General features: G+C 41.8%; 2 protein-coding genes across 2 annotated transcripts in view; one reads left to right on the top strand and one right to left on the bottom strand.

The window, feature by feature from the left end:
- The window catches only part of SLC25A16 (solute carrier family 25 member 16), a 40,167-nt gene extending 38,959 nt beyond the window's left edge, over positions 1-1,208 (bottom strand). Inside the window, exons 1-2 of the mRNA XM_019624505.1 lie at positions 1,184-1,208; positions 370-462 (exon numbers count right to left, since the gene is read on the bottom strand). Of these exons, the coding sequence (XP_019480050.1) occupies positions 370-462; positions 1,184-1,208 (118 nt within the window). The remainder of the gene's footprint in view (positions 1-369; positions 463-1,183) is intronic.
- An 8,863-nt stretch (positions 1,209-10,071) lies between these two features.
- TET1 (tet methylcytosine dioxygenase 1) overlaps positions 10,072-25,110 on the top strand; it is a 155,071-nt gene continuing 140,032 nt past the window's right edge. Inside the window, exons 1-2 of the mRNA XM_019626128.1 lie at positions 10,072-10,435; positions 19,334-21,333. Of these exons, the coding sequence (XP_019481673.1) occupies positions 19,456-21,333 (1,878 nt within the window). The 5' untranslated portion in view covers positions 10,072-10,435; positions 19,334-19,455. The remainder of the gene's footprint in view (positions 10,436-19,333; positions 21,334-25,110) is intronic.

Here is a 25,110-nt window from a genome sequence, read left to right on the forward strand (position 1 = left end):
TAGGATGCATGTTTAACTATAAATGTTTAAAATAAACCTTATCTCCATCACTGATTGGATTGTTTTTAAAAATCAGGCCAAGCTGTTAATGTGTGTCTGTCAAGGATGTGACACGTTAATCCCAATAAACAAAGAGTATATACTTCAATGATTCAAAGATTTTGGTTTACAGTATATAAGCACCCCAAAATGATGATATATAACCACTACTGCAAATGAAAATATTAAAATGCATAAGAGATATACCCCTAGCAAAACTGACACCAACTTGTACTCCTTTTTGTGTCCCCTTTCTACTATAATTTACAACTGGAAACCAAGACAGATAATGTTTTCACTCATTTGTAGCTTTAGCATCTATTAACTCACCTAAATGTTTATAATGATGATTGTGAGCTTGTAATAAAACCTTTACTCGATCCAAAGGAGCAACTGTTGTTTTAGCACAGCATCCTGCAATACCTAAAAAGATTTTAAGAGGTCAGGAAGAAATCACATACCATTTCTTTCCAATGGAAATCATTATTTGTTCAGCCAACACACCCTGTGATGTCTAATTTGGTCTCCATGGGTAGAACCATCCAGTAGAAGGGATATGGAGATGATTGGCCCTCAGTCCCTGTAACTTAATAATTGAACATGTCATACTTGAATGTAAACCTGCCTCCTAATACCTGATGAACACTGGGAATCTTGCTAGATGTGTTTATGGAGACAGGCATTTGAAGGTATTCACTCAACTGTAAGGCTGTTTGTAGTAATCTCTTCTGCATAACTTTTGCATTGAAACAACCAACTTTTACCCAAAAATTCCTTCATTCATTCATACATTCAGCAATTAGGTATTTGGTTCCTACAATATTGTCACTTTGCAGACATGTGGATGACAGTAAAGTGCATACATGCTGGCTGGCCCTACTAGGTTGGCATGCTTCTAAGGCGATAATATATGAAGACTTTTTGCTATGTTGTTTGTGTCCCCCACAAAATTCGTATGTTGAAACTAATTCCCAATGTGATGGTATTTAGAGGTGGGGATTTTAGGAGGTGATTAGGTCATGAGGGCAGAGCCCTCATGTACGGGATTAGTGCCCTAATAAATGAGGTTCCAAAGACACCTCTGGCCCCTTCCACCTTGTGAAAACAGCAAAAAGGTGTTGTCTATGAGGAAGCAAGTCCTCACCAGACACTAAATCTGCTGGTGCCATGATCTTTAACTTCCCAGCTTCCAGACTATGAAAAGTAAATATTCGTTGTTTATAAACCACCTAGATTATGGTATTTTTATTATAGCAGCCCAAATGAACTAAGACACTTTTGTAAAGGACCTTACATGTACAAATGCTCCCTGACTTATGAAGGAGTTACATCCCGATAAACCCATCATAAATTGAAAATACCATAAATTGAAAATGCATTTAAATTAAGGATGAATTTTACTGTATATAAATGATACCTAAGGAAGCTGATTTTAAAACAAAAAAATATGTAAAGAGGAAATTATGCAAGCTTCTAAAAAATAAACAGCTTAATCAAGATTCCTTTGTAATTTCCAATACTTGGTTTCTCCAATTCTTTTCCTCTTTTTAATAATTTCCTGTGGTAACTAACTGTAAAATACATAGAAAAAAGTGCATAAATCATAAGTATGCCACTTAATGAATTACTGCAAGGTGAATACAACCACATAAGGACCACCCAAATCAATAAATAGAACATTACCAGCCTCCCAGAAGTCCTTCCTATGTTCCAAAATCACTATTTTGCCCCTCTTTCTCAGAGACAACCAATCAGCCTTCTGACTTCTAACAACATGGACTTAGTTTTGACTGTTTTTGAACTTTATACAAACAAAATCATACAGTATGGCTTGCTTTGTATCTGGGTTCTTCTGTTCAATATTATGCTTGTGAGATTCATCCACATTATTGCACATGACAGGAATTTATTCATTTCAGTGCTGCATAGTATTTCATTGTATGATCATATCATATTTTGGTATAGAGTCTAGCATTGATGGGCATTTGGGTTGCTTCTGGTTTGGGGCTACCATGAATATCACAGTCATGAGCAGAAATATATACGTTGGTACATACCTAGGAGTGGGACTGTTGAAGCATATGGCATACAAATGTTCGGCTTCATAGATAATTGCTTAACTAGTTCTCCAAAGTGGTTATTCCAATTTACATTACTACTAGCAGCATATGAGAGTCCTGGTTGCTATCCTCGACTACACATACCATGATTCTATTTCAATGTCTAGTCAACATCACTAAATGTAACATGTCCAAAACTGAACTCCTCATCTCCCTACCCCACAACCATCATGAAAGTTGCTCCAACTACAGCCTTCCCATTTCAGTCAATGCGAGCTTCATCCTTTTAGCTGCTCAGACCAAATGAGCCACCCTTCACTCCTTTTCCTTCCCCATCTCTTATCTGTGAGGAAATCCTGTTAGTCCGATCTGTATCCAGATAATCANCTCTTGTAACAACAAGCCTGCTGGTTCGCCTCCCACATGGGATGGGTGCTACACCCACCGGCAACTAAGATTGTAACACAGCACCTTGAGCTTAGAGCTCCCAAGCTGCCAATGAGCAGCAAGATGGAGACTGGCGCCCTCCACAACGAAGATTGAGGAACAACAACTTGACTGGTCCCCTTCCCCAATTCCGCAATACTGTTTCCCCCCCACCCCAATTCCCCCCAATTGAAAAAACAAGATCATTCTGTCCATGGCTTGAATAATGGAATAGGGATAAAAGTGGACATGAGTAGGCTATTGTAAGATGTGACACTTGGTTTAGTAAAAGCCATGGGAATAGAGTGGATGGATTTGAGACATACTGAAGTGAAAAAACTGGATGAGACGTGTTAATGTATTCCGTAAGGGGACTGGGGAAAGAGAAATGTCAAGGATAACGCCTAGGTTCCTGGTTTACATAACCAGATGGATTCACTGAGGCAGGGATCCCTGGAAGAGGATCAGTTTGTAGTTGTTTTAGGGTGAGGTGGAAGGACAGGAGAGAGCATGAATTGCTTGTTTGAAACATTGAGTATGCAGAGGCCTTGGTGATATCCAAGAGGAGATATTAAAGTGCTAAATATATAAGGAGCAAACTGGGTGGAAGATGTAACATTAGTAAGTCAATGCTAAGGAGAGAGAAAGAACCTAGAACTCAGCCTTGAGAAACTGCGACACTAAATAGCTAGAGAATGACGAGCTGGTAAAGGAGACAAAGAAGGAATAGCTAGAGATGTAGTGGGGAAAGCAAAAATTATAGAAGCCGGGCCGGCCGAGTGGCGCGATGGTTAAGAGCTGGCTTGGGATGCCGGAGGGCCCCGGTTCGGATCCCACATATGAGGGCCAGTGACACTGCTCTCTACAGCTGGGGTGCTGAGCAACAACTCAACCTGGAGCTGGGTTGCCGTGAGTTGCCGGCAACGGCGTGGGCTGCAGCCCCTGTGGCAGTGGGTTGCCATGGGCTGCTGTGTGTGGCCGGCAGCCAGCGTGAGTGGCCAGCAGCCGCAGTGAGCGGCCGTCCAGAGGCCGGCGACTGATCTGCCTCGCCCAGGCAATGATGGTGCCAACTTGGGCCAGTGAAACAGCGCCCTCCACAACTAGACTGAAGAACAAAACAACAGCAACTTGTCTGTTCCCCTTCCCCCAATTCCCCAGCGTTGTTTTCCATCCCCCAATTCCCCAATAAAAATCTTAAAAAAAAAAAAAGTTATAGAAGCCAATGAAAAAGAGAGCTTTAAGAATAATGTAGTATTGGATATGTTGAGTTTCAAAGATTTATGAAGGATATAAGTTGAAATGATCTGGAGCTCAAAAATGGACTTAGGCTAGAGAGATAAACTTGGAAAGTTGCATTTACGTTCCAACTTAAGTCATGTTTATGTAGTGAGTAGAGTATAATATGTAAAGATGGTACTCAGTCAAAAGTAGCAATTATTATTCACACACTTGAGCAATAATAACACTAATGGATTTACTTAGTGATTCCCCCCCCCCCCCCCGAACATAGCACTTTGGAGATATTATCCAAGTGCTTCTTTCTGTCAATATTAGGTCTGTCAGCAATATTTATTGAGGGTATTGTAGAATGAGGTCCTATAGAAAGAAGATAGAAAAGAAGTAGAAGATGTGAGTCTTTCCCTGAAACTTTCAGATAGTTGGGGAAACAAAATGTTGGCATATGTAATACTAATGAACAGTGTCAAAATTAAATATCAGTGTGTACAAATTAATAAAGTTTAACACTATTTTTCATGAGTGCTGAGGAGAGGTTATCTATGTTTGGTGGGATTTTAAAAAATAATTTCCTAGAGGAACTGAATTCTCAGTGGATTTTATTTTTATTATATTTTTGTCAGTGGATTTTAAATAATAGAATTCTAGAGATGGTAACGGCCTTAGAAATCTTTAAGGCAAAACAAATATTTTTGAAATTCTTTTTTTTTTTTTTTAAGATTTTATTGGGGAATTGAGAGAGGAAACAGCGTTGGGGAATCAGGGAAGGGGAATAGACAAATTGCTGTTCTTTTGTTCTTCAGTGTAGTTGTGGAGAACGTCGCTTCACTGGCCCATGTTGGTATTTGTGATCATTGCGTTCTTCCCAGCTGAGGCTGATCAGTCACTGGTCTTTGGACGGCCACGCAGGGCAGCTCTGTCTGGCAACCGGCTGCCGGCCGCTCACACTGGCTGCTGACCACTTAAGGTAGCTTATGGCTGCCCATTGCAGTTCCATGGCAGCCTACGCTGTTGCTGGCAACTCACAGCAGCCCAGCTTCAGGTTGAGCTATTGTTCACCATCTTAGCTGAGCTGTAGAGGATGCGGCATCACTGGCCCATGTGGGATTCGAACAGGCGGCCCTGCTGCTCAAAGCTTGTGCTCCCAAGCCAACGCTTAACCAACGAGCTACTCGGCTGGCCCTTGAAATTCTTTTTAAATATAAGGGGAGGGGATCAGAAAGAGACCCACAGAGCTCCTGTGTGGGCCTATTGTAGGTGCTTTACATTTGCTGTCATGTTTAAAATATTGTGATACTGTGACATTTACCAAGAAATTAGCCTCATTTGTGCAAACATATAGAATTGCATAATTGCAGTTATAAGGTTTAGGTCGGACCTCAGAGAGGCATTAAACAAAAATGTCTTGAGTTACTGGGTGTCTGCTATGAGCTAAGCACTGGGAATATAAATATGAAAAATTAGCCCTTTGCGGGGCATACAATTTGGTAACTTGAGTCGAGTGTGTGAGAAATGCTATGACAGAGATATAGGAAGGCTGCAGAAGCAGTGTCGAGAGAGCCATAAAGCTCCTAATTCTGCCTGGATAATTATGTGAGGCTCCACAGAGAAGAGCCCTGTGAGCTGGGTATTGAGGGGTGTGGATAAGTTTGACAGGTGGACAAGAATGAGAGTGATACAAAGAGAGGACAGAACAAGAGGGAGAAGGACATTTCAGGCAGACCTGTATCTGTCTCAAACTTTCCATCCTCTCTATTCATAAAGCAGGAGAAAAGATGTTAGGAGAGACTCACCAGGTAATTTAAATAGCTTTAAATGAATTCTCAGTGGGGAGGAAGAAAATGTCCAGAAATAATTCAGTCAGTTGTTTTTAAAGTGCCTACTGTGTGTGGAGGTTACCACATGTGACCTAAAAAGAAGCATCCAAGTGGAGCAGGTCCCAGCATGTCTCAGGTGAAAATGAAAGGAAAACAGATCAGGAACAGAGCACATGGCTTCAGAGTTAGAGATAAAGAGCTGGAGTTACAGAGAAGATATTCAGGGTGGAGAATTCAGCCTTGGAAGTCTTCTGCTGGACCAGGAGGCCTAAAATGCTTGCAGTGAGTGCCAAGAGGGCTCTGAAGAAGAAAGCAGCCAGAGAGAGAAGGTGGCGAAGGCATTTTGATTGGATGCATAGGGGGAGAATGAGGATGCTTGTAGGTGTCACAGAATTCCAGGGAGGAGACATTTCAAGATGAAGAGGGGAAAAGGGAGAGTGAAACTATGTTGAGAATGTAATCTCAGGAGAGTGGGTCAGTGGGCTCAGGAATAAATAAACATAGGAACAAGAAATAGCAAGACATAGAATTTGTCATGGAAAGAAATAGGGCTAAATTTAGATGGGAGAGCAAGGTCAAGCAAAGGGGTGACTTGGGCATGATAAACATGAAAGACCTCTTGACAGCAGAGAAGAAGGAGCTAATGAAGAAGAGACTGAAGATGCTAGAAAGAAAGGCTCATTAATGAAGTAAAAACTGCATAGCAAGGAGACTAGTGGCTCAAGAGCACAAGTTAATGGGCAGCCACGTAACAGGGAAGAAACTTCAGGTAAAGAAGAGATAGTACTGCTGAGGAAGGGAGGGAAAGGTAAATAAGAAATCCATTGCTTGAGGATCTCTCCTGATAGCCTGGGTTATGGGCAACTTTGGAGGTAAGCAAAATGAACACTTAGAACAAGTCCCCAGGCAGGTAAAGGCTAAAAATTCCTAAAGTAGGGAGTTGCCCAGAAACAATAAAGACCTGAGGCAAAAATAAAACAAAAACCAAAAAAAACAACAAAAACCAAGACCTTAGGCAAATTTAGGTCTTAAGATTTTGAAGCTAGCTAAGGCTCCAAAAGAGCTGTGCTGCTAGCAAGCAATTGAGAAAATGGAGAATGCAGATGTAGAGGTCAAGTGGGGGTGCTTCCAAGTTGATTTTGGGAGAGGTTTAGAGGATGATTAAATTAGTAGGTTGGAAAAGTTACCATTGAAGTTGCTAGACAAGGCATAAATGGAGAAAATGGCTTAATTTTGTCTTAGGAGGTAGGGAGGGAGTTTGCATTTAAACAGACTCATTTTGACCACACACTCAGGTAGTTCTTGATTTGGGATCTGCTCCTTTGGGAAGCTCACTATAGCATAAAAGATCTTGTTTCCTCATCATAACTAGAATATGTCTTCATGCTCTACAGTCACGGTGAAGGCATGTTAATTTTTCCACTTCCTTCCAAAACCAATTCTGGAAGTCCCAATTTTTTTCTCCCTCAAAACAATATTTACATCCTCTCTCTTCCACCTCCACTGAGGTGTTTTTTGGTTTGTACCTACCATGTGTCTTATGTACTTTGTGTATTCAGTCTTCAGATTCAGTTTAGAATCTTGAGTGAGAAAAAAGTTTTACGTCTATGTCAGTCAGTAAATTGACCAGTAAATGCTGATTTCTGCTTAGTGCAGATTCTCTGGTAATCCCCTCGGGTCTTTTTTATTCTAAGTTTTTCTTGCTGTCCTGAACTCCTAGCAGAATTGACAGCATTAGATCTTTTCCTTTGCTAATAACTATTACTTCAGATTTATTTTTCCCAGCCTCCCCTAATATCTCCCTGGACCATGCAAATTTTGCTGTCCCAAATCACCAAGAGACAATGAATTCTTTCCTATCTACTAATATCTCTCTCTCTCCCTCCCTCCCGCCCTTGGTTCCCCCACCCACCCCTATCTATCCATTTATCCATCCCTTATCTCCTTATAGAGACTAATGAGTTTGAGTCTCCTTTCTTAGATGAGTCTGTCTTCCTTAGTTGTTGCATCACTTATATTGCCAGAATATATGAATTTATCACCAAAACTTAGTATTGCCAAAATTTTAAATGTTTGCCAATGGAGATTATGTTCTTTAGCAAAGAAACTGTGTGTGTGTGTGTGTGTGTGTGTGTGTGTGTTTAAGGGGAGTATATGTATATTTTTCCTAGTGCATTCACTGCCCTGCTTATTAAGGTAATTAATAAGCAGGGCAGCTAAGATGCAATTAGAGTTATGTCCTTAGGAAGTTAGATAAGTATAGTTCCAATACCCATATTATGTATATTTTCATATCTCTTTTCTAGAAAGGTGATTGGAAATAAGACAGGAATTCTTGCTTTCTTATTAAGGAAGGGTGGGATAAGGTAGTTGTAAGGATAGTGGGAAATTGCTTAAACATTTATTTTTTGATATTAAAGTCTGGAAAGAATTACACTTTCTTTTTTTTCTCCTTGGATAGATAATTCAAGTTATTGTTTAGTTTCCTGTGACTTGTTCAACCTTTTTCTATCTATTATAAGTATCAGACCCCTTTTCTGACAGGATCAGATGAATCTGATGTTGCCAGGCGCTATGTTTAAGATTCAGATACCAAGGTGGCTTTAAATATCTACAGGCTGATAACTCCCAAATCTGCTTTTCCAAGCTAAACCTCTTTTCCAAACTCAAATTGTCCTAGAATTGACCTGTGGGAGCAGTCTATTCTCTTTTTTTAATTTATTTTATTTATGGGCAGTTAGGCAGTTTCCAATTTTTTTTACTGCTGTGAAACAGTGAAATATTTATGTTGCCACAGCACAACCCCACCTTCAGGGCCTTTCCCCTTGGCTCTTTCCTGTGCTCAAAATCTCCCTGGCTTCCTCCCTTATCTCTTTCAGAGCAACTTAATGGGCTGATTGCTATATTTAAAATTGCAACCTTCCCCAGCACTCCTTGTGCCCTTTCCTGCTTTTTCTCCCGCCTGCCCTCTGACCACCACCATCTGACACAGTATATATGTTCTACTTATTTGCCTTGTCTATATTCTGCCCCCTCACTCCTACTCCATGATCAAATGCAAGCTCCACTAGCACAGAGGTTTCATTTTGCTCACTGCTGTTACTCCAGGGTTTAGAACAGTGCCTAGCACAAAGCAGAGACTCAACTAACATTTACAGAATGAAGAGAATGAGTGTTACCTAGGACAGTTTTCTGCATCTTTTGATTTTCCCATTTCAATACTTTTTAATCATTTCAATTAATTGACAAAAGCCAGGATATTGCTATTTCATGATAATATTTTTCCTTTTGTTTTTTATGAAGATCAAGTTTTGACTCAAACTCTCCCAATATTCTTTTCACCTAGGTCCAAGGAGATTGCTTCTGACAAGATATTCACAGTTAAGCTTTTGGAAACAGTGACTGAGAAGAGTCCATTTTTGCAGATAAGATTTATTTCAAATGCAACAGTTGTGACTTTTTCCAACCAAGGTATTTATCTCACTGTAGCACTGAAAACACAGTAGTGCGGTCATTAATCTCTGCTTGCAAACCTCGGATGGATGTGTATTCCTCCTGGGTAGAAGGTACATTTTATTCAACGCTGTGTGCCTGGTTCCTAGCTCAAAAATAAATTTGAATTCGTCAATCAGTGAGAAAGTTTGAAAATTTAGGATGTTTCTCAAAAGAACGATCTGGTTATGCTTATTAAAGCAAGTAGAACAAAGAATAATTATGTGTGGAATGGGAGTAGAATGGTATGGAAGGCAACGATAGAATGACTTTCTCTTCAGTTCAAGTTTGACATGAAAAGAATGATAGTTCCATGAAAAGAATTTTCCTAACCATTCTGACACCATTAAAGATCTGGATTCCCCTGTCTGTAATGACTGACTGCTGGAAGAAACAACAGCCATCAAAAATCTTAAGAGAAATTCAGATGCCCCAGTCTTAATTTTGGTGTAATACACTGGCTATTCCTCTTAATGCTGAAAACTTACTTCTTCCTGTGTCTTAATTTCTTCATCTGTAAAGTAAGACCACCGCCAAGGTCCAGGACCAAATAACTAACAAAAATGTTATGATGACCTTTGCAGACATTAAGCGCTGAGTCAAGGGAACACAACCCTCTTCTGGCGTCTGTCTTTGGTGTTGAGGGCAGTTTTCCATTGCTTAACGTTGTCATCTCTGACCTGGCATCCCCTTATGTATCTATAAACCTTCAATTTAGAGACCCTAAAACTTTTCCCTCTGAGGGCCCTTCGGGAAAAAAAATGACAAGTAAATCTTGACACCTCTCTTTCTCTCTCTCCAGTGTTTTCCTTTGACCTCAAAAAAAAAAAAAAGTTGGAAGAGAGGAGGAGGGCAAAGGGGAGGAGGAAGGGTCGAGAGGGGAGTCCAGCTCCACTTTCTGGAAATCCAGCTCGCGTTTTGCCTCTCGCTCAGCGGTGCAGGGTTTAGCAAAGGCTTCACTCCCTGAGGTCTGTCCTGGGGAGACACTGCTGCTCCGGGGGGCTGACCTGGCAGAGTGGCAGCGCAGTCCGCTCCCGCGCCGCTTTGTGCGCGCAGCCGCTGGTCCCTCCGCTCCCGGGTCTGCCCCCCGGGACGCCACCCTGCCCCGCCCCAGTCATGCAACTCTACCTGCTCCTCCACTGTGGACCTTTGGAAAGCAGCCGCTCACCCCGGGGGCTCGGGCCCTGACCGCGCCGGGGAGTGCTTAGGTGTCCGCCCAGGGCCCGCCTGCTACTCTCGCACCCGCCGGGACACCGGGCTACGAAGTTGTGGGGACCAGCGCGAGTTGGAAAGTTTGCCCGAGGGCTGGTGCAAGCTTGGAGCTGGGGGAACACGCGCTGCCCTCTGAGCTTGAGCGGGCCAGTGGTGAGTTGGGGCCGAGGCAGAAGGCAGGGGCGTTGGGGACCCTCGGAGGCCGGAAGGGGGTGCGAGGGGCGGTGCTCTGCTCCGGCTGGATGTGGGCTGGGGCTCCGCGTCCGCGGGTCCTACCGGGCCGCAGGGGTGGGCCCGCTCCCCGTCGCGACCCTCAACCCCGGGCTGCTTGGGGCGCTTTTGTTGCGGGTGGGAAACAATGCCCCCGGCCAGAGGACGCGGTCGCCTGCCCCGAGGCCCGGGTGCGGGGCAGGGTGTGGGCCGTCTGCCCTGAGGTCCGCGCCTCAGGCTCGGACCCCGGGCTCCCCTGGAAACAGGGCTGGGAGAGCGGAGGGCAAATGTGGCCTGGTGGGATCCCCGAACGTGCAGGAGGTTGAGGCGCCTCTTAGGAGAGTCGGAGGTCGGGGTGAGGCGAGGGAAGAGTTAGGGCAAGTCGCGCGTGGTGAGTCCCGGCTGTCGGGTCCTTAAGCGTACCCCCAAATAAGTTTTCTCCCTCCCCCATGCTGATATAGGGGATAGGCTCGTTGGGAAAGCATTCTGGAGCTTGCCTTCTTCAGCGTTTTGGGGAAGGGACTTCAGGCACGAAACTTTTGGAGTGCAGGTAGTAGGGGTGTCCTGCCGGAGGTTGACCTGGTGTTCTGTGGATCGCGGAAGAAGGGAATAGGGGATAGAATTAGTATTCTGTCAAAATGGCTTTTAAAAAACTCACTACTACCACCCGGTCGCCGAACGCGCGGGCGTTGCGGTCTCTTCCGACCCTCCCAGGCGTTTTCCCGAGCGGGCCCGAGGGTGGGAGGTGTGCAGAGCTGGGTGCCGGGACCAGCGGTGCGGCGCGTGAGGGGCCGGTTCCCGACGGCGGCGGTGGCCCGCGCGCCGCCACCACTTATCGTGTGGGGTAGGATAAGCGACAAGGCTAGATCCTTCTCCGCCTTTCTCCTCTCCCCTCTCCTTTTCTTTCCTTCTTTCTTGCTTCCCTCCCCTCCGTCTCTTACCCACCCTCTCAACTGATTTAGCTCTGGAAGGGCTGTGTTGGGTCCATATATTTCTACAAAAAGTGGTGAATTTGCGTCGGGCCCCAGTCACCTTTCCACGTGAATGAGGAACCCAAATTGGGCATTTCTGACCCAATGAAAACGTATCATCAAGAGAACAGATACTGCTTGAACTAGGAGTCTTTTTCCCGCCCCCAACTCGTCCTCCTCCCAAATTAGCCATCTCGCGTAGGTCACTCGTGTGCCTCTACCCTTCCTCTCCGGTTCCACTCTCAGGCACAAAATTAGCTGCATAATCCACCACAGTAACAATCAGTTTATAAAGAAATGTTTGAAAAGGGCTTCAAGACCTTGAGCGAAGAAAAGATTAGGTAGGTGCACAGCCTTGTGCCAGCGGGGTGCTCCGCGCGCCGCACCGGGATGGGTTGAGGGGCGGCGCTCAAAGGCAGCAACCTCAGGTCAGCCCTGAACCAAAATGTGCTCATCCTTTACCCCTCCCCCCCCAACAATATAAAGTAAAATAAAAATGTTGGCTTCCTTAGGCCTCAAGATATCATAAAGTATATGGAACGGGCGCTTGTTAACCAGTTGGGGCAAGAGTTATTTGGGGGCATATTAGGAATTTATGACGAGTTAAACAAGCAGGGGGGAGCCGTCCTCACAGATAAGTGAGTACATAAGGAGATGTTTGGAGATTAGTCCGTATTATTTCCAAGAACTAAAGACTAAAGGTAATATTTGGGTGTGTTTCCTGATTTTATCGGTACTGGCTACACAGGTTAATAACCAAGTCTCTTCACTCCCCAATTATGGGATCTTAAAGGTTGGTTGTCCATCTCCGACTGCGTTTAAAGTCATTTTTATGATTTCAATTAAACTTCATAATCAAGATACATGGGAGTTAGCCTACAGTGTCCCTTTTTCTTTGCAAAGATGACTAGGCGAGACTTACAACTCTGGGACTACCACTTACCAATTTAATGAGTTAACTATTGCTCTCAGCTCTGGTCTACCAGGATTGAAGTGTCGCAGGTTTGGATCACCACGGTCCCTGCCCTTTGTTCCTGTTCTCTTCCTCCTCCCATCTTCTTTATCTGGTTTGTCTCTCCCCTCCCCCACTGTCCTCTTTGCGTCTTTATCTTTTTTCCTCCTGCACACTTAAATTTATCTTTTCCGCCCTCCGTTTTCCTACCTTTAGTCTTTAGTGTTTTGATCTCAGTTGTCTTTTTAATATTCTAGCTTCATTATACATTTCTTCCTCTTCCTCTGTCTTTTAGGCTTTTTTTTTTTTAAGACATTTTCTTCCTCCTTACCCATTTTTCTCTTCCCCATGCGTTTTATGCTTTTCTTGTTTTTAAAAGGGTCATTCTATCCCCATTTTAAACTTTTCCCTTTTCTGTGGCTCTTTTTGGCTTTTTTTCCCTTGCTCTGCAGGGCAGCGGGTTGTTTTACATATGGAAGGAGCCTTTGACTAAATCTGCTGGCATTTTAGTGAGTTTTCCTGAACAGCCTTTCCGTGTGCGGAGGGCTCTCACACTTCCTGTGGTAGCCAACTATCTAGGAACTGCAAGCAACCCGCCTACCTCCTCTTCCTTGAGATGTAGAATTTAGTTGCTGGAGGAAACTCAGCCAGGTGGTGCCTTTAAAAAAAAAAAAAGTGTATTAAGTCTTATATTTCTCAGTCAAGTGAAGTGTAGTAGCCTTTAAATTCCGAAGAGCTGAATGGAGTGGCTGAAATCAGCATTACTTTTGCAACTAGCTCTCTGTATGCAAAAACTCACCACTTTTTTGGCCACTGCTGGTAGTGGGAAGGATTGCAATATAATTTTAAATTGACAGGCGGGCTGGATGATTACATCAGTTCAGCCATTTCCTGCCCAGGAGACTTCAGAGATACTGAAAGAGGAGGGATATAGGTGGGGGAGAACTTTTTGACCTGGTGCTGTCAATATTGTCCTTTCCAGACAACTGATACAGTTTAGGAAGTCAGCTTTCATTTTGTAGGCAAGGTGATTACTTCAATAATTGTTAAAAAAAATAATAATGATAATAAAAAAATAATAAAAAGCTCTCCTTAGGAAAAGCCTGATTATTTAGTAAACTCAAATAATGTTGAGGCAAAAATAATGTTGACCGGTTTGGTTAGGTAGATTTAAATTATGTGTGAATTATTAGCATATCTTTATACAGGCCCTGTTTATCATATTAACCCTGGGGACTGTTCTTGCCACTTCTCCAGCTGTTAACCTTATATTCTCTAATTTGGGTAAGTATTGTATCTATTCATGTATTATGAATTGACCGCTTATCTCTTGACCCCTAATGTTTGGATGTTATAATAACTCCAGCGCCCTGTCTCACAAGGACATTTTAGGAAAAAAATTCAATTGTGGATTAGAGATCTTGGTGCCTTCTGGTGAAAAGATTTGTTAAATAAGTTTAATGTTTTGCATCCCACAATTGTTGGGGTATTTCAGTTTCATTTTGCTTTTCAGAAAAACAAGAAATGAGAGGTCATGTCAATTAATTGCATATGTTCCCCCTCATGGGCCTATTATTTATTTTTAACAACAGAGACATCATTCTCTTATTTTCTGCTTCAGTCATGTTATCTTGTGGCCATCTCTGTAGCACTCAGACTCTTGATTATATTCTAGGGTAGAACAAAACTGAATTTGAGGAATAATTGACATGTCAGTTTTCATCAGAAATGAAAAATGGAAGTGAAATTAGTATTCAGTTGTAAATGTAGCTTTTTGTATGACATACTCTATAATAAATAATAAAAGCACCAACAAAAAAATGGAGCATTTAGTAATGCTTATAAATTATTGAGGAAAATAAATTTAAAGAGATCTGTGGGGGATAATTCCATATTTAAATATGGACCTATTTCATAGAATGGACTACATTACATTATTTTATTATTATTATTATTTTTTACAAATTTCAAAAGAAGCTTGCTGCCTCTTCTCCCACAGTTCAGCTCTGGAGATAACTTGGTTTATCTCTAAAGAAGGTTACATTTCATCAGTGGAGCCAAGGGTGATAAAATTAGAATTTTGTGGCAGCCTTTATTTTGTTTCTGATTGTCTGTTTCTTTGGCTGGATGGTACCCAGTGGTTTCTCCCCTGCAGTTGGGTTTTTCAGGGGTTATTGGCCTCTTTCACGATCTCATAAAAAGGCTGTTACCATTTAAAGAGGCCACATCTTCCCAATCCATGTTGCTCATACCTTTTCCATTTCCTTGGCAGGCTCTTTTTCAGGAGATAAGGCTTGAATGGTAAACATTATCTTAATTACAAGTCTGAATTTCTAAAGCATTTCAATTTAAAAATATAAAAGAATATATAAGAGACAGAGATCGATTTATAAACTACTTTCAAAAGCAGATCCCATGACACCTTCTGGTATATCCTGATTACTTGCCTACATATATGAATTTTAATTTTCAAGGCTGATTGTAATACCTAGATTATATGCTTCTAATAATTTTTTAGCAATGTAATCTTGATACAAGGGATAAAGCATGCTATACCGATATTGTTGAATTTCTGGAGAGTGGAGTAGATTGCTTTTCATTATCTGAAAAAAACACCCGTATAAAGATTGCTGATTGGAATGTCTTTTGTTTTCTAAAAATGCTGGTACAAAATGCAATGGTCTTTGGAGAAAATAGTTTTCTCACAGCCAAATAATTATTGCAAACCATAACTATTTTTTTTTTTCCTTTTGGAAGAAAAAGGGGAAAGCTTAGCTGCCAAGAACTCAAGTGAAGTATTCTCTGGCCTGGTGTTTGTATTTAGCATAGATTTATCAAAATGTTATTTTCTTGTGGTTAATGTTATCACTAATGTCTATTTTAAAAGTATTTTTTAAAGGCAAAAGACTTTGACTGAATGTTGTGCTCTGGGATATCTTTTATTATAGTGTAGGGCCTTCAATGTGTTAGGCAGGAACAGAATCAAAAGAACTAGATCTTGCTTTGCAAGCTATGGCAGACTGGGTTAAACTGGTTCTATAATAATGATAACTATTATAACTTAGCCTATTTTCTCTTATTATGACTTTTTTTTAAAATAAGCTATTTTTATTTATTTATTTGTTTTTTTAAATTGGGGAATTGGGGGATGGGAACAGTGCTGGAGAATTGGGGGGGCAGGCAAGTTGCTGTCCTTTTGTTCTTCAGTCTAGTTGTGGAGGACATTGCTTCACTGGCCCAAGTTGGCACCATCATTGCGCTCTTCCCGGGCGAGGCAGATCAGTCGCCGGCTTCTGGACAGCCGCTCACACTGGCTGCTGGCTACATACGGTAGCCCATAGCAACCCACTGCAGCAGGCGCAGCAGACTACACCGTTGCCGGCCACTCACAGCAGCCCAGCTCCAGGTTGAGCTGTTGTTCAGCATCTTAGCTGTAGAGGGCACTGTCACTGGCCCTCATATGTGGAATCCGAACAGGGGCCCTCTGGTGTCCCAAGCCAGCTCTTAACCAACACGCCACTTGGCCGGCCCTCTTATTATGACTTTTTGTCTTTTGGAGTTATAAACAGCTTTTTAAATTTGTATTTATTTATTTTTAAAAAGATTTTATTGGGGAATCGGGGAAGGGGAACAGACAAGTTGCTGTCCTTTTGTTCTTCAGTCTAGTTGTGGAGGACATCACTTCACTGGCCCATGTTGGTATTATCATTGCGCTCTTCCTGGGTGAGGCAGATCGGTAGCCGGCCATTGGCCGGCCGCTCACGGTGGCTCTTGGCAGCTCACGCTGACTGCTGGCCGCTCCCAGTAGCTTTATGGCAGCCTGCTGTAGCTTTGCTGCAGCCTACGCGGTCACCGGTGACTCAGGGCAGCCCAGCTTCAGGTCGAGCTGTTGTTCACCATCTTAGCTGTAGAGGGCGCAGCATCACTGGCCCTCATGTGGGATCCGAACCAGGCGCTGCTGTTCAGAGCTGGTGTCCCAAGCCAGCTCTTAACCAACGTGCCACTCGTCCGGGCCTAAACAGCCTTTTAAAAAAGAAACTCCCACTTATTAAACACCTAATATATGCCAAACCTTAATACATATCATTTTATTCTCATGGTAACCCAATGAGGCTGGTATTATTATACTTCCTATTCTACTACACAGGAGCAAACTGAGGTATAGAGAGACCAAGGAATTTGTCAGAATCAAATAGCTAGTAATATTTCTGAGCTGGACTCTGAACCCAGTCTGCATATTCCAAAGTGTTTCTTCTAACCCTTCCCTGCCTTCCCCTGCTCCCTCCTCTTCCCCTAACTTCTTATTGCAAGGACGAAACCTGTGTCACTAGGCTTTCCCTGTAGGAGCCCATTGATACCTCTAAACAACTTCATTTCAGATGCAGAAATCTTGACTCAGTTATGTAGTTTGCTGAAGGACCTAGCTATTACAGGTTCATAATCAGTACTTTCTGATGAGACACCTTCTCTAGCCACTAAACCAACCAGCGTATCCCAGGATTACCTGGATTAGATCAGTACAGAAGAAACAGGAGCAAATTTTGAGAATGATACAGGGCTGTCAGGTTTTTACTTTGCCAAGTAATAGCAACAACAACAAAAAAGCCTATCCCCCACCTTTTCACAAAAGAAAGGATTTTTATTAAATTTTTTTAGAAAGGGCATTTTCTTTTTTTTTAATTAAATTATTTTTTATTACGAAATACACATTTTTTAGAATTAGTTTCAGCTGTACAACACAGTGCAATAGTTATACTTTTTACCCCTCGAAGTGACAACCTCCCTCCCCCAATCCGCTGCCCCATTTCCCCCCAATATCATACGTATCTATTACAAATCCCTTGACTCCACTCCCACACTGTACTCCACGTCCCATTACTATATATGGGGCTTTTTTTTTTAAAGATTTTTTTTGGCAGGGTGTGGGGAATTGGAGAGGGGAACAGTACTGGGGAATTGGGGAAGGGAAACATTGTGTTTTTTCAGACCCATCAGCTCCAGGTCAAGCTGTTGTCTTTCAAACTCCAGTCACCATTTTCAATCTAGTTGTGGGAGTGGAGTGGGAGGGGGGGGCGTAGTCCACCTTCCCATGCAGGAGTCAAACAGACAACCTTGTTGAGCTCAGGCTCAGCTCACTGGCCCTTGTGGGAATCAAACTGGCGACACTGTTGCTCAGAGCTTGCTCTCTTAAACAGCTGAGCCACTCAGCCGGCCCTGAAAAGGACATTTTAATGAGAGAAAACAGGAAGGCATAATTTCAGAGTAAGGGAGAGTTGTTTAAAATGAATCAGTTTAACTTTATGTAAAGTTTTATATGGCCTCATTTTTCTCATTTTGCCACAGACTGTTGATCACTTGGTTGCAGACCAGTTTTGGTACCATTCCCTTATACCATGCTTTCTCACAAATCCAACAACCTGTCAACTGTTACAGAATTATCACCTAGTCTGTTGTCACACTGTTAATTCTGTGATCTTTGGAGAGCCTATTGATATACTTTGTATGGTGAGCTTCATTCTTGTTCATAGCTTGGCCTTACTTTGGGTCAGGGGAGGCAATCTGAGCTGATGAAAAGGCAGTTGATGATGGCTATTGGTCAGCTCCTTTTCATTTTCTTTCCTTATCTTGCTTGCCTCATATCCTTTGCTGTTCTAATTATCTCAATTTCCCTTTATTTTCAATTTCCTTGCCTGGGCATTTATCATGAGACTTCTAGGTCCCTTGGTTGAAGGGATTTTAGAACCAGCAGTCTTTGGATTAAGTTGGGTAAAAGAGTGAAGAGGCACATCATTTCTGGGTGTGGGCAGTGCCTACCACAATGCCTACCTTATTATATACAGTAGGTACTCAACAGATATTTGTTGGAGCAGCAAGTGTTATTTATAACCTACTCTGTTAATACCAACTCTCAAGATTTTATGCTATTTTTTTGTGCGTATGAAAAGCTTAAAAATTGTGGATTGTTAATTGGAATGTGGTGTTAGTATTACTGGATCTCCAAGGAGTAGAATTTCTTGGATTATTATTTCTTCTTCCTCTGGCTTTACCTGCTTTGCTGTCAAACAGATGATACCTCTCTGCCTGTATGGTGATGTGTTGAGGAAAGAGATTAAGAAATTTTTTTTCTTTAAAGATTTTATTGGGGAGCTGGGGGAGGGGAACAGTGTTGGGGAACTGGGGGGAGGGGAACAGTGTTGGGAAATTGGGGAAGGAGAACAGCCAAGTTGTCCTTCAATCTTAGTTCCAAGTCCAGTCGCCATCCAACTGCCTGTCAGCAGCTCAGGGCGGCTCAGCTTAAGGTGTTGTGTCCAATCTTAGTTGCAGATGGGCATAGCCCACCATCTCATGAGGGAGTCAAATTGGCAACTTTATTGTTAGGAATACATGNCCCACCATCCCATGCGGGAGTGGAACCGGGAACCTTGTTAGGAGCATGTGCTCTCACCAGCTGAGCCATCCTGCCACCTGTTGGCAGCTCAGCTTGGGTGCAGCTAATTGGCCCATGTGGGAATCGAACTGGTAACCCTATTGCTCAGAGCTCTCACTCTTAACCAACTGAGCCACTCGGCTGGCCCAAGAAATAATTTTTAAGTATCCAAGTTTGTGAAGATTGAGCTTTGAGCTTTAAACTCCATGTAACAATAGTTGTGGTTTCTTCTATAAAGAAACCCCATGCTTACCTTATTCAAAGAATTTCGTCAATTTAATCAGTTGTCACAGTAACTAAAGGAACTTTATTGTGAATCCAGGGTTTAAAGGGTGTATGTTAGTGTTTTCTGTATCTATTATGTTTTTCTTTTGCAGTAAAAATTCTAAGTTCTCTAATTTTAATTAATAATTGGTGGTAAATATTCTGTTTTGAATGGGAGAGTGCATAGGAAAAAGGCTCATTTCCAATTTTTGTTGTTGTTATTTCAGACCAAAACCTTGTGCAAGTGAGCTGAACCATGGTGCATCCACATTCTCCTCAAAAGTGAGACTTTCCAAAGGACCAATGACTCTGTTCCCCATGCCCTTTCATTTTTTCCTACTCCGTAGCTATGTCTCGATCCCGCCATGCAAGACCTTCCAGATTAGTCAGGAAGGAAGATCTAAACAAAAAGAAAAACAGTCACCTGAAGAAGGCATCCAAACCAGCAAACAAAAATGTGGCATCAGTCAAGACAATGAGCCCTGGAAAATTAAAGCAATTAATTCAAGAAAGAGATGTTAAGAAAAAAACAGAACCCAAACCACCTATGCCAGTCAGAAGCCTTCTGACAAGAGCTGGAGCAGCACGAATGAATTTGGAGAGGACTGAGGTTCTTTTTCAGAACCCAGAGTCCTTAACTTGCAATGGGTTTACAATGGCTCTCCGAAGCACCTCTCTTAGCAGGCGACTCTCCCAACCCCCAGTGGTCATAGCCAAACCTAAGAAAGTCCCACCACCTAAGAATTTAGAAAAGCAACATGAGTCTAATTATAAGGTACTTACTAACATGGGAGTAAAGCACTCAGAAAATGACTCTGTCTCAATGCAAGACCCCCTAATCCCTCCTGATATAGAGAATCTAATTGGCAAACAAAATTCATCTTCAATTAAAAGTGACAGCCAAGGGACAACCCAGTCTTGGTCCCAAAGCATAGAGGATTCCAAAATAAATATTCCTATTCACAGTGGCCCTGCAGCAGAGATCCTTTCTGGGTCATTGGAAGGGACTCGTGGTGGTGAAGGACTATTCTCTAAAGAGACATTAAATGATATCAGTAATTCCCCTAGAATGTTTGCTCAGGACACTCTGTGTGCTCCATTGCTCCAAAGAGCAGCCCTCAAGGTTGCCTCTGAAGGAAACCCCAGCATTCAGTTAGAAGATTTGGGTTCACGAGTAGAATCTCTTAAGCTATCTGATTCTTACCTGGAGCCCGTTAAAAGTGACCATGATCACTGCCCCACCTCCAGCTTTAATAAGGTTATACCTGAATTGGACCTTAGAAACTATTTGTCTATTGGTGGGTCAATATATCCTACCTCATTAGTAAAACTCCTCTTGGCAGGCTCAGAACAGGAAACCCTTGGTGCTAAACCACATCATCCAGAGGTACTCAAAGCTACTCCAGGTCAACAGGAAGTTCCTGACACCACCCCTGTCCTTGGACAGCTCTTTAGTGCTGTCCCACATAAATGGACAGTTCCTGGTGCTAATCCAGTTAACAGAGAGGCTCTGGGGGAGACCCCAGACCCACCAGAGTTTCCTGGTGCTACTTCAGTCCAAGGAGAGGTCTTGGGTGCTATCCTAAATCAACAGATCCTTGGTGTGGCTGGTGGTACTGCCTCAGACACACCTATCTTTCTTCCTGCTTCCCTAAACCCAATTGCTACCTATAATGTTCTTCCAGAGTGGCCTGATCCCCAGAGCACTGTTTCATATGGGCTTGAGGCCCAAGGCGCTATGCAGATTTTGCTTCTGGGCTCAGGTCATACTCCTCAACCATCATCAAACTCAGAGATAAGTTCGGTACCTCCAGTAATGGCTATACGCAATATAAAAAATGAGAAGCAGTTTCATATAAGCTTTCCGCCAGATAACACTCAGGGGGTCACGTTAGCCCCTGAGAGAGAACGCTGCCATGTTTCACAGGGCATTGCCCAGCACTTCCAGGCTGGTCCCAGCAGATCGGAAGAAGGGAGCTCTCAGATCAATACCACAGCACTGTCTAGGCCGGTGTCACTTGCCAGTACCTCCTCTTCCTACAAAACTTTGCTGCCTACTTTGGAAAAGAAGAAACGAAAGCGATGTGGAGTCTGTGAGCCCTGCCAGCAGAAGACCAATTGTGGTGAATGTACTTACTGCAAGAACCGAAAGAACAGCCACCAGATCTGTAAGAAGAGGAAATGTGAGGAACTGAAAAAAAAACCATCCGCCATGGTGCGTTTGGAGGTAAGTCAATATCCAAGGGGCTGGGAGACACCTGCTGTGAGACTTGGTGGAATGATTGGTGCAGTCGGTTTGCTTCAGTGTTACATGCTTTTACTGGGATATAAAGTGCTGCTTTAAGTCATATATAAAAACGTGGGCCTACTGCAATATGTCTTGTGTAATGATACATGATCTTATTTTTAGAAATTGTCTCAGAAAACTAGAACATAGTTTTTCCATTATAGGATTTGATGGAGACATAGGGACATTGTATGAAATGTGGTTTTGCAAATATTTCCCACTATGCTTCATTTCCACTATGCTAGGTGTGTGTCTTTTTTTGGAAGTTACAAATTTAAAAAATAAGAGTGGAACAAATTCATTACCTATCCTTTCATCCTGAGAAACCAGAGGAATTAAACTTCTTTTGAAACAATAAACTGTCTGCATTCTTAATCTTGAAACTTTGCCTTGGACATATAACCATAATACAGCTTTCCTTGGCTGGTGATTTCTACCTACTTTACATATGTCACAGGGTTGTTGGAATTAAGTGGGAATTACACATTGAGGCTCCGTGGTGCGCCCGTAGTCCCAGCTACTCTGGAGGCTGAGGCAGGAGGATGGCATGAACCCAGGAGCCCACACTAAGTTCTCCATCAACATGGTAACCTTCCAGGAGTCAGGGACCCCCCAGGTTGCAAAAGGAAGGATGAACCATCCCAGGTCAGAAATACGCAGGTCAAAACTCTGGTGCTGATCAATAGTAGGGTTGTTCCTGTGAATAGTCACTGCACTTGGGCCTGCGCAACATATCCACAGCAAGACCCCTGTCTCCTTTGCCCCTCCCTGATGTAGGAAATCCTGTGTCTCCTAATATTCCTATATCTCCTAAACAAATAATAAAATTTGAAAAAGAAGGAAGTTGAAAATGGTTTGTAATCTTCAAAGTTATATGTAAACATTAGTTCTCATATTACAATTTATGAACCTAAGGTAGTTAAAAGTATTGATTGACTTAGACTTTATTTAAGGGATTTTATGGAGCTTGGTTAATACTCAGACTTGCTTTTCAGACCTTTAAACACCTGTCAACTATGGTGTTCTATGATTTTTTAGCTCACTCACTTGAAGTTAATATTTATTTTGTTTTGTCATGAATACAGGTATGGTAGAATAGATTAAAAGTATTGTGAACTTAAATTCAGTCAGCCTTTTCTATTTCATTCTTGACTTAAATTATCTGTGCAAAAATGCTGATTTCCTATTTGACCGAGCCATTGAAATAAAAAGATCAGACGTTTAACCAAACATGTACTGATGGGCATTTAAAGTGTTTCTAAAATATGTTCTTTCAAACCTTACTGCAGTGAATAATCTTTTACTCAAGTCACTTCATAATATGAATTGATCACAATGTTACCAGTCACTTAATGGTTTATAAAGATACATCTAAAACACTTAGTAGCAATGTCTTTAGCAGAGAGACCTCCATTGTAAGCTCCTGTTTTGTAATGTTGCCAAGTGATATCATTGCTAAAGATACTCTGTCTCTAATAGGTATAAACAAATTTGTTCTCCTTTTTCCTAAACTTGCTGCTCCTCTTGCATTACATACTCGGTTTATCTGTAATCTATTGGGTTGTTGGAAAAGTCATGACGTATTTTCTTCTGTTTTTCATTGCAAAAATGCGTCATGACTTTTCCAACAACCCAATACGTGGTCACCAAAATGGAAAATTCAGTCATCTTTGATACCTTCCTCTCAATCTTCTAGATTCTCTTATTCTACAAGATCTGAGCACCTCTACCTCTCCATTTTCTTGGCCACTGCTATAGTTGAGGCTTTTATCTCTTGGGACTATTTCGTGTTCTCTTTATTGTCAGCAAGCATTGATTGTGCTTCTACTTTGGGCTGTGCACTGGGAGGATAGAGTTGTGAGTGGACCTCCTAGCAGGGAAGTCAGGATGGTGAACAAACTCTCCTTAGTGCAGTTCAAGCTTTCTTCCTTTTCTTTCTTCTCCTACTTAAATACATTCAGTGCTCTTCTGTATATGTGATATGTCTCATTCAAAACAAAAGAAAATAGAGCAAAACTTTCAGTGTCTTCCAATTATAGATGAAGCCTAGATTCATTAACATGGAACCCAAGACCTTCAAGATCTTGGCCCAACTGACCTCACCTGTCTTGTTTCAGCATCTGGCTATTTATATTTTCCCAAGCTCACCATGCATCTTCCTGCCTCCGTGTCCATGTTTGTGGTACTTCCTCCTTTTCTTGTCTGACAAGGCTCCAATTCACTCGCCCCTCACTGTGCTGCAACTATGTATGTGTGTTCCCCAGGTTTCATACTAGGGAAATTTGTTTTTCTAGTGCCTATATAGGCTGGCACAGTGATAAGTACTCAATAAATATTTGTTAAATGAAAATGTACTTGTAACTCAAATAATCAAGCTTATAAATTTAGATGTTGGTGTGCGGTTTATATGTGTAAGCTTGGTGCGGCAAGGAAATGTGGCCACTGTTGTTAAATTTGTCAATGTGAGAAAAAACAATATTTGTTAATGGATGAATGACGTTGGCTGTTGATCATAATCTCCCAAGCACCACATACTTTAATAAAACAAACAAACAAAAAACCCTTTCATTTTGACATAATTCAGATTTATAGAGAAGTTGCAAAACTAGTACAGAGAATTTGGTATACCTTTCAGCCAAATGTTAGCATTTTAACACATTACTTTATCTCTTTATCGCCTCTTCTCTGTCTCAGCTCTATTACTTTTCTGAGCCAATTCAGAGTAAGTCACAGACATGATATTCCTTTATTGCTACATAGTAGACAGTGTATTTCCTAAAAGCAAGGATATTCTCTTATATTATCATATTAGGAAATTAATATTGACCCATTATTATCTAATCTCTACATAATTTGTATTTCAGCTATAAGAAAATGTCTTTTTGCCCTTTCTCCTCAGGCAAACACTATCTTTATGTCACTATAGATTAGTTTGCATTTTCTAGAGTTTGATATAAGGAAAAACATACAGTATAACTTATTTTTTCTTTTGGTCTATAACAATTCCTCAAATTTTGTCTTTTATGACATTTGCTACTTTTGCTAAGAGCAGATCGCTTATTTTGCCCCTCAAACTTTCACTCCCTAGTTTTAGCATTCATTGGCGATTTTTGCCTGATGGTTGCCAAATGATGATTCTCTATTGCCATCATTTCTTCTAAATGTATTAGCATTAAACTTTATATTTTTTAAAAGATTTTTATTCAAATGTACCTAACATACAATATTATATTAGTTTCAGGTGTACATCATAGTTAATTCAACAGTACTCACCAGGCATACATAGTTATTATCATATTATTGATTGTATTCTCTATGCTAAAGAAGCGATCACCATAAGTCCATCAATCATCTGACACCATACCACACTATCATAATATTGACTATATTCCCTATACTGTATATTACATCCCCAAGATTTATTTGTTTTATACCTTTTATCTCCTTTTATCTTCCCCCCTTTTTATTTTTCAATTACAGTTGACATTCAATACTATTTTTTTTTTTTAAGATTTTTATTGGGGAATGGGAACAGCGCTGGGGAATTGGGGGAAGGGGAACAGACAATTTGCTGTTCTTTTGTTCTTCAGTCTAGTTGTGGAGGACGTTGCTTCACTGGCCCAAGTTGGCACCATCATTGCGCTTTTCCCAGGCAATGCAGATCAGTCACCGGTTTCTGGATGGCCTCTCTTGCTGGCTGCTGGCTACACACAGTAG

Source organism: Hipposideros armiger, unplaced genomic scaffold, assembly GCF_001890085.2.
Source record: "Hipposideros armiger isolate ML-2016 unplaced genomic scaffold, ASM189008v1 scaffold_15, whole genome shotgun sequence".
NCBI classification, from domain to species: Eukaryota; Metazoa; Chordata; class Mammalia; order Chiroptera; family Hipposideridae; genus Hipposideros; species Hipposideros armiger.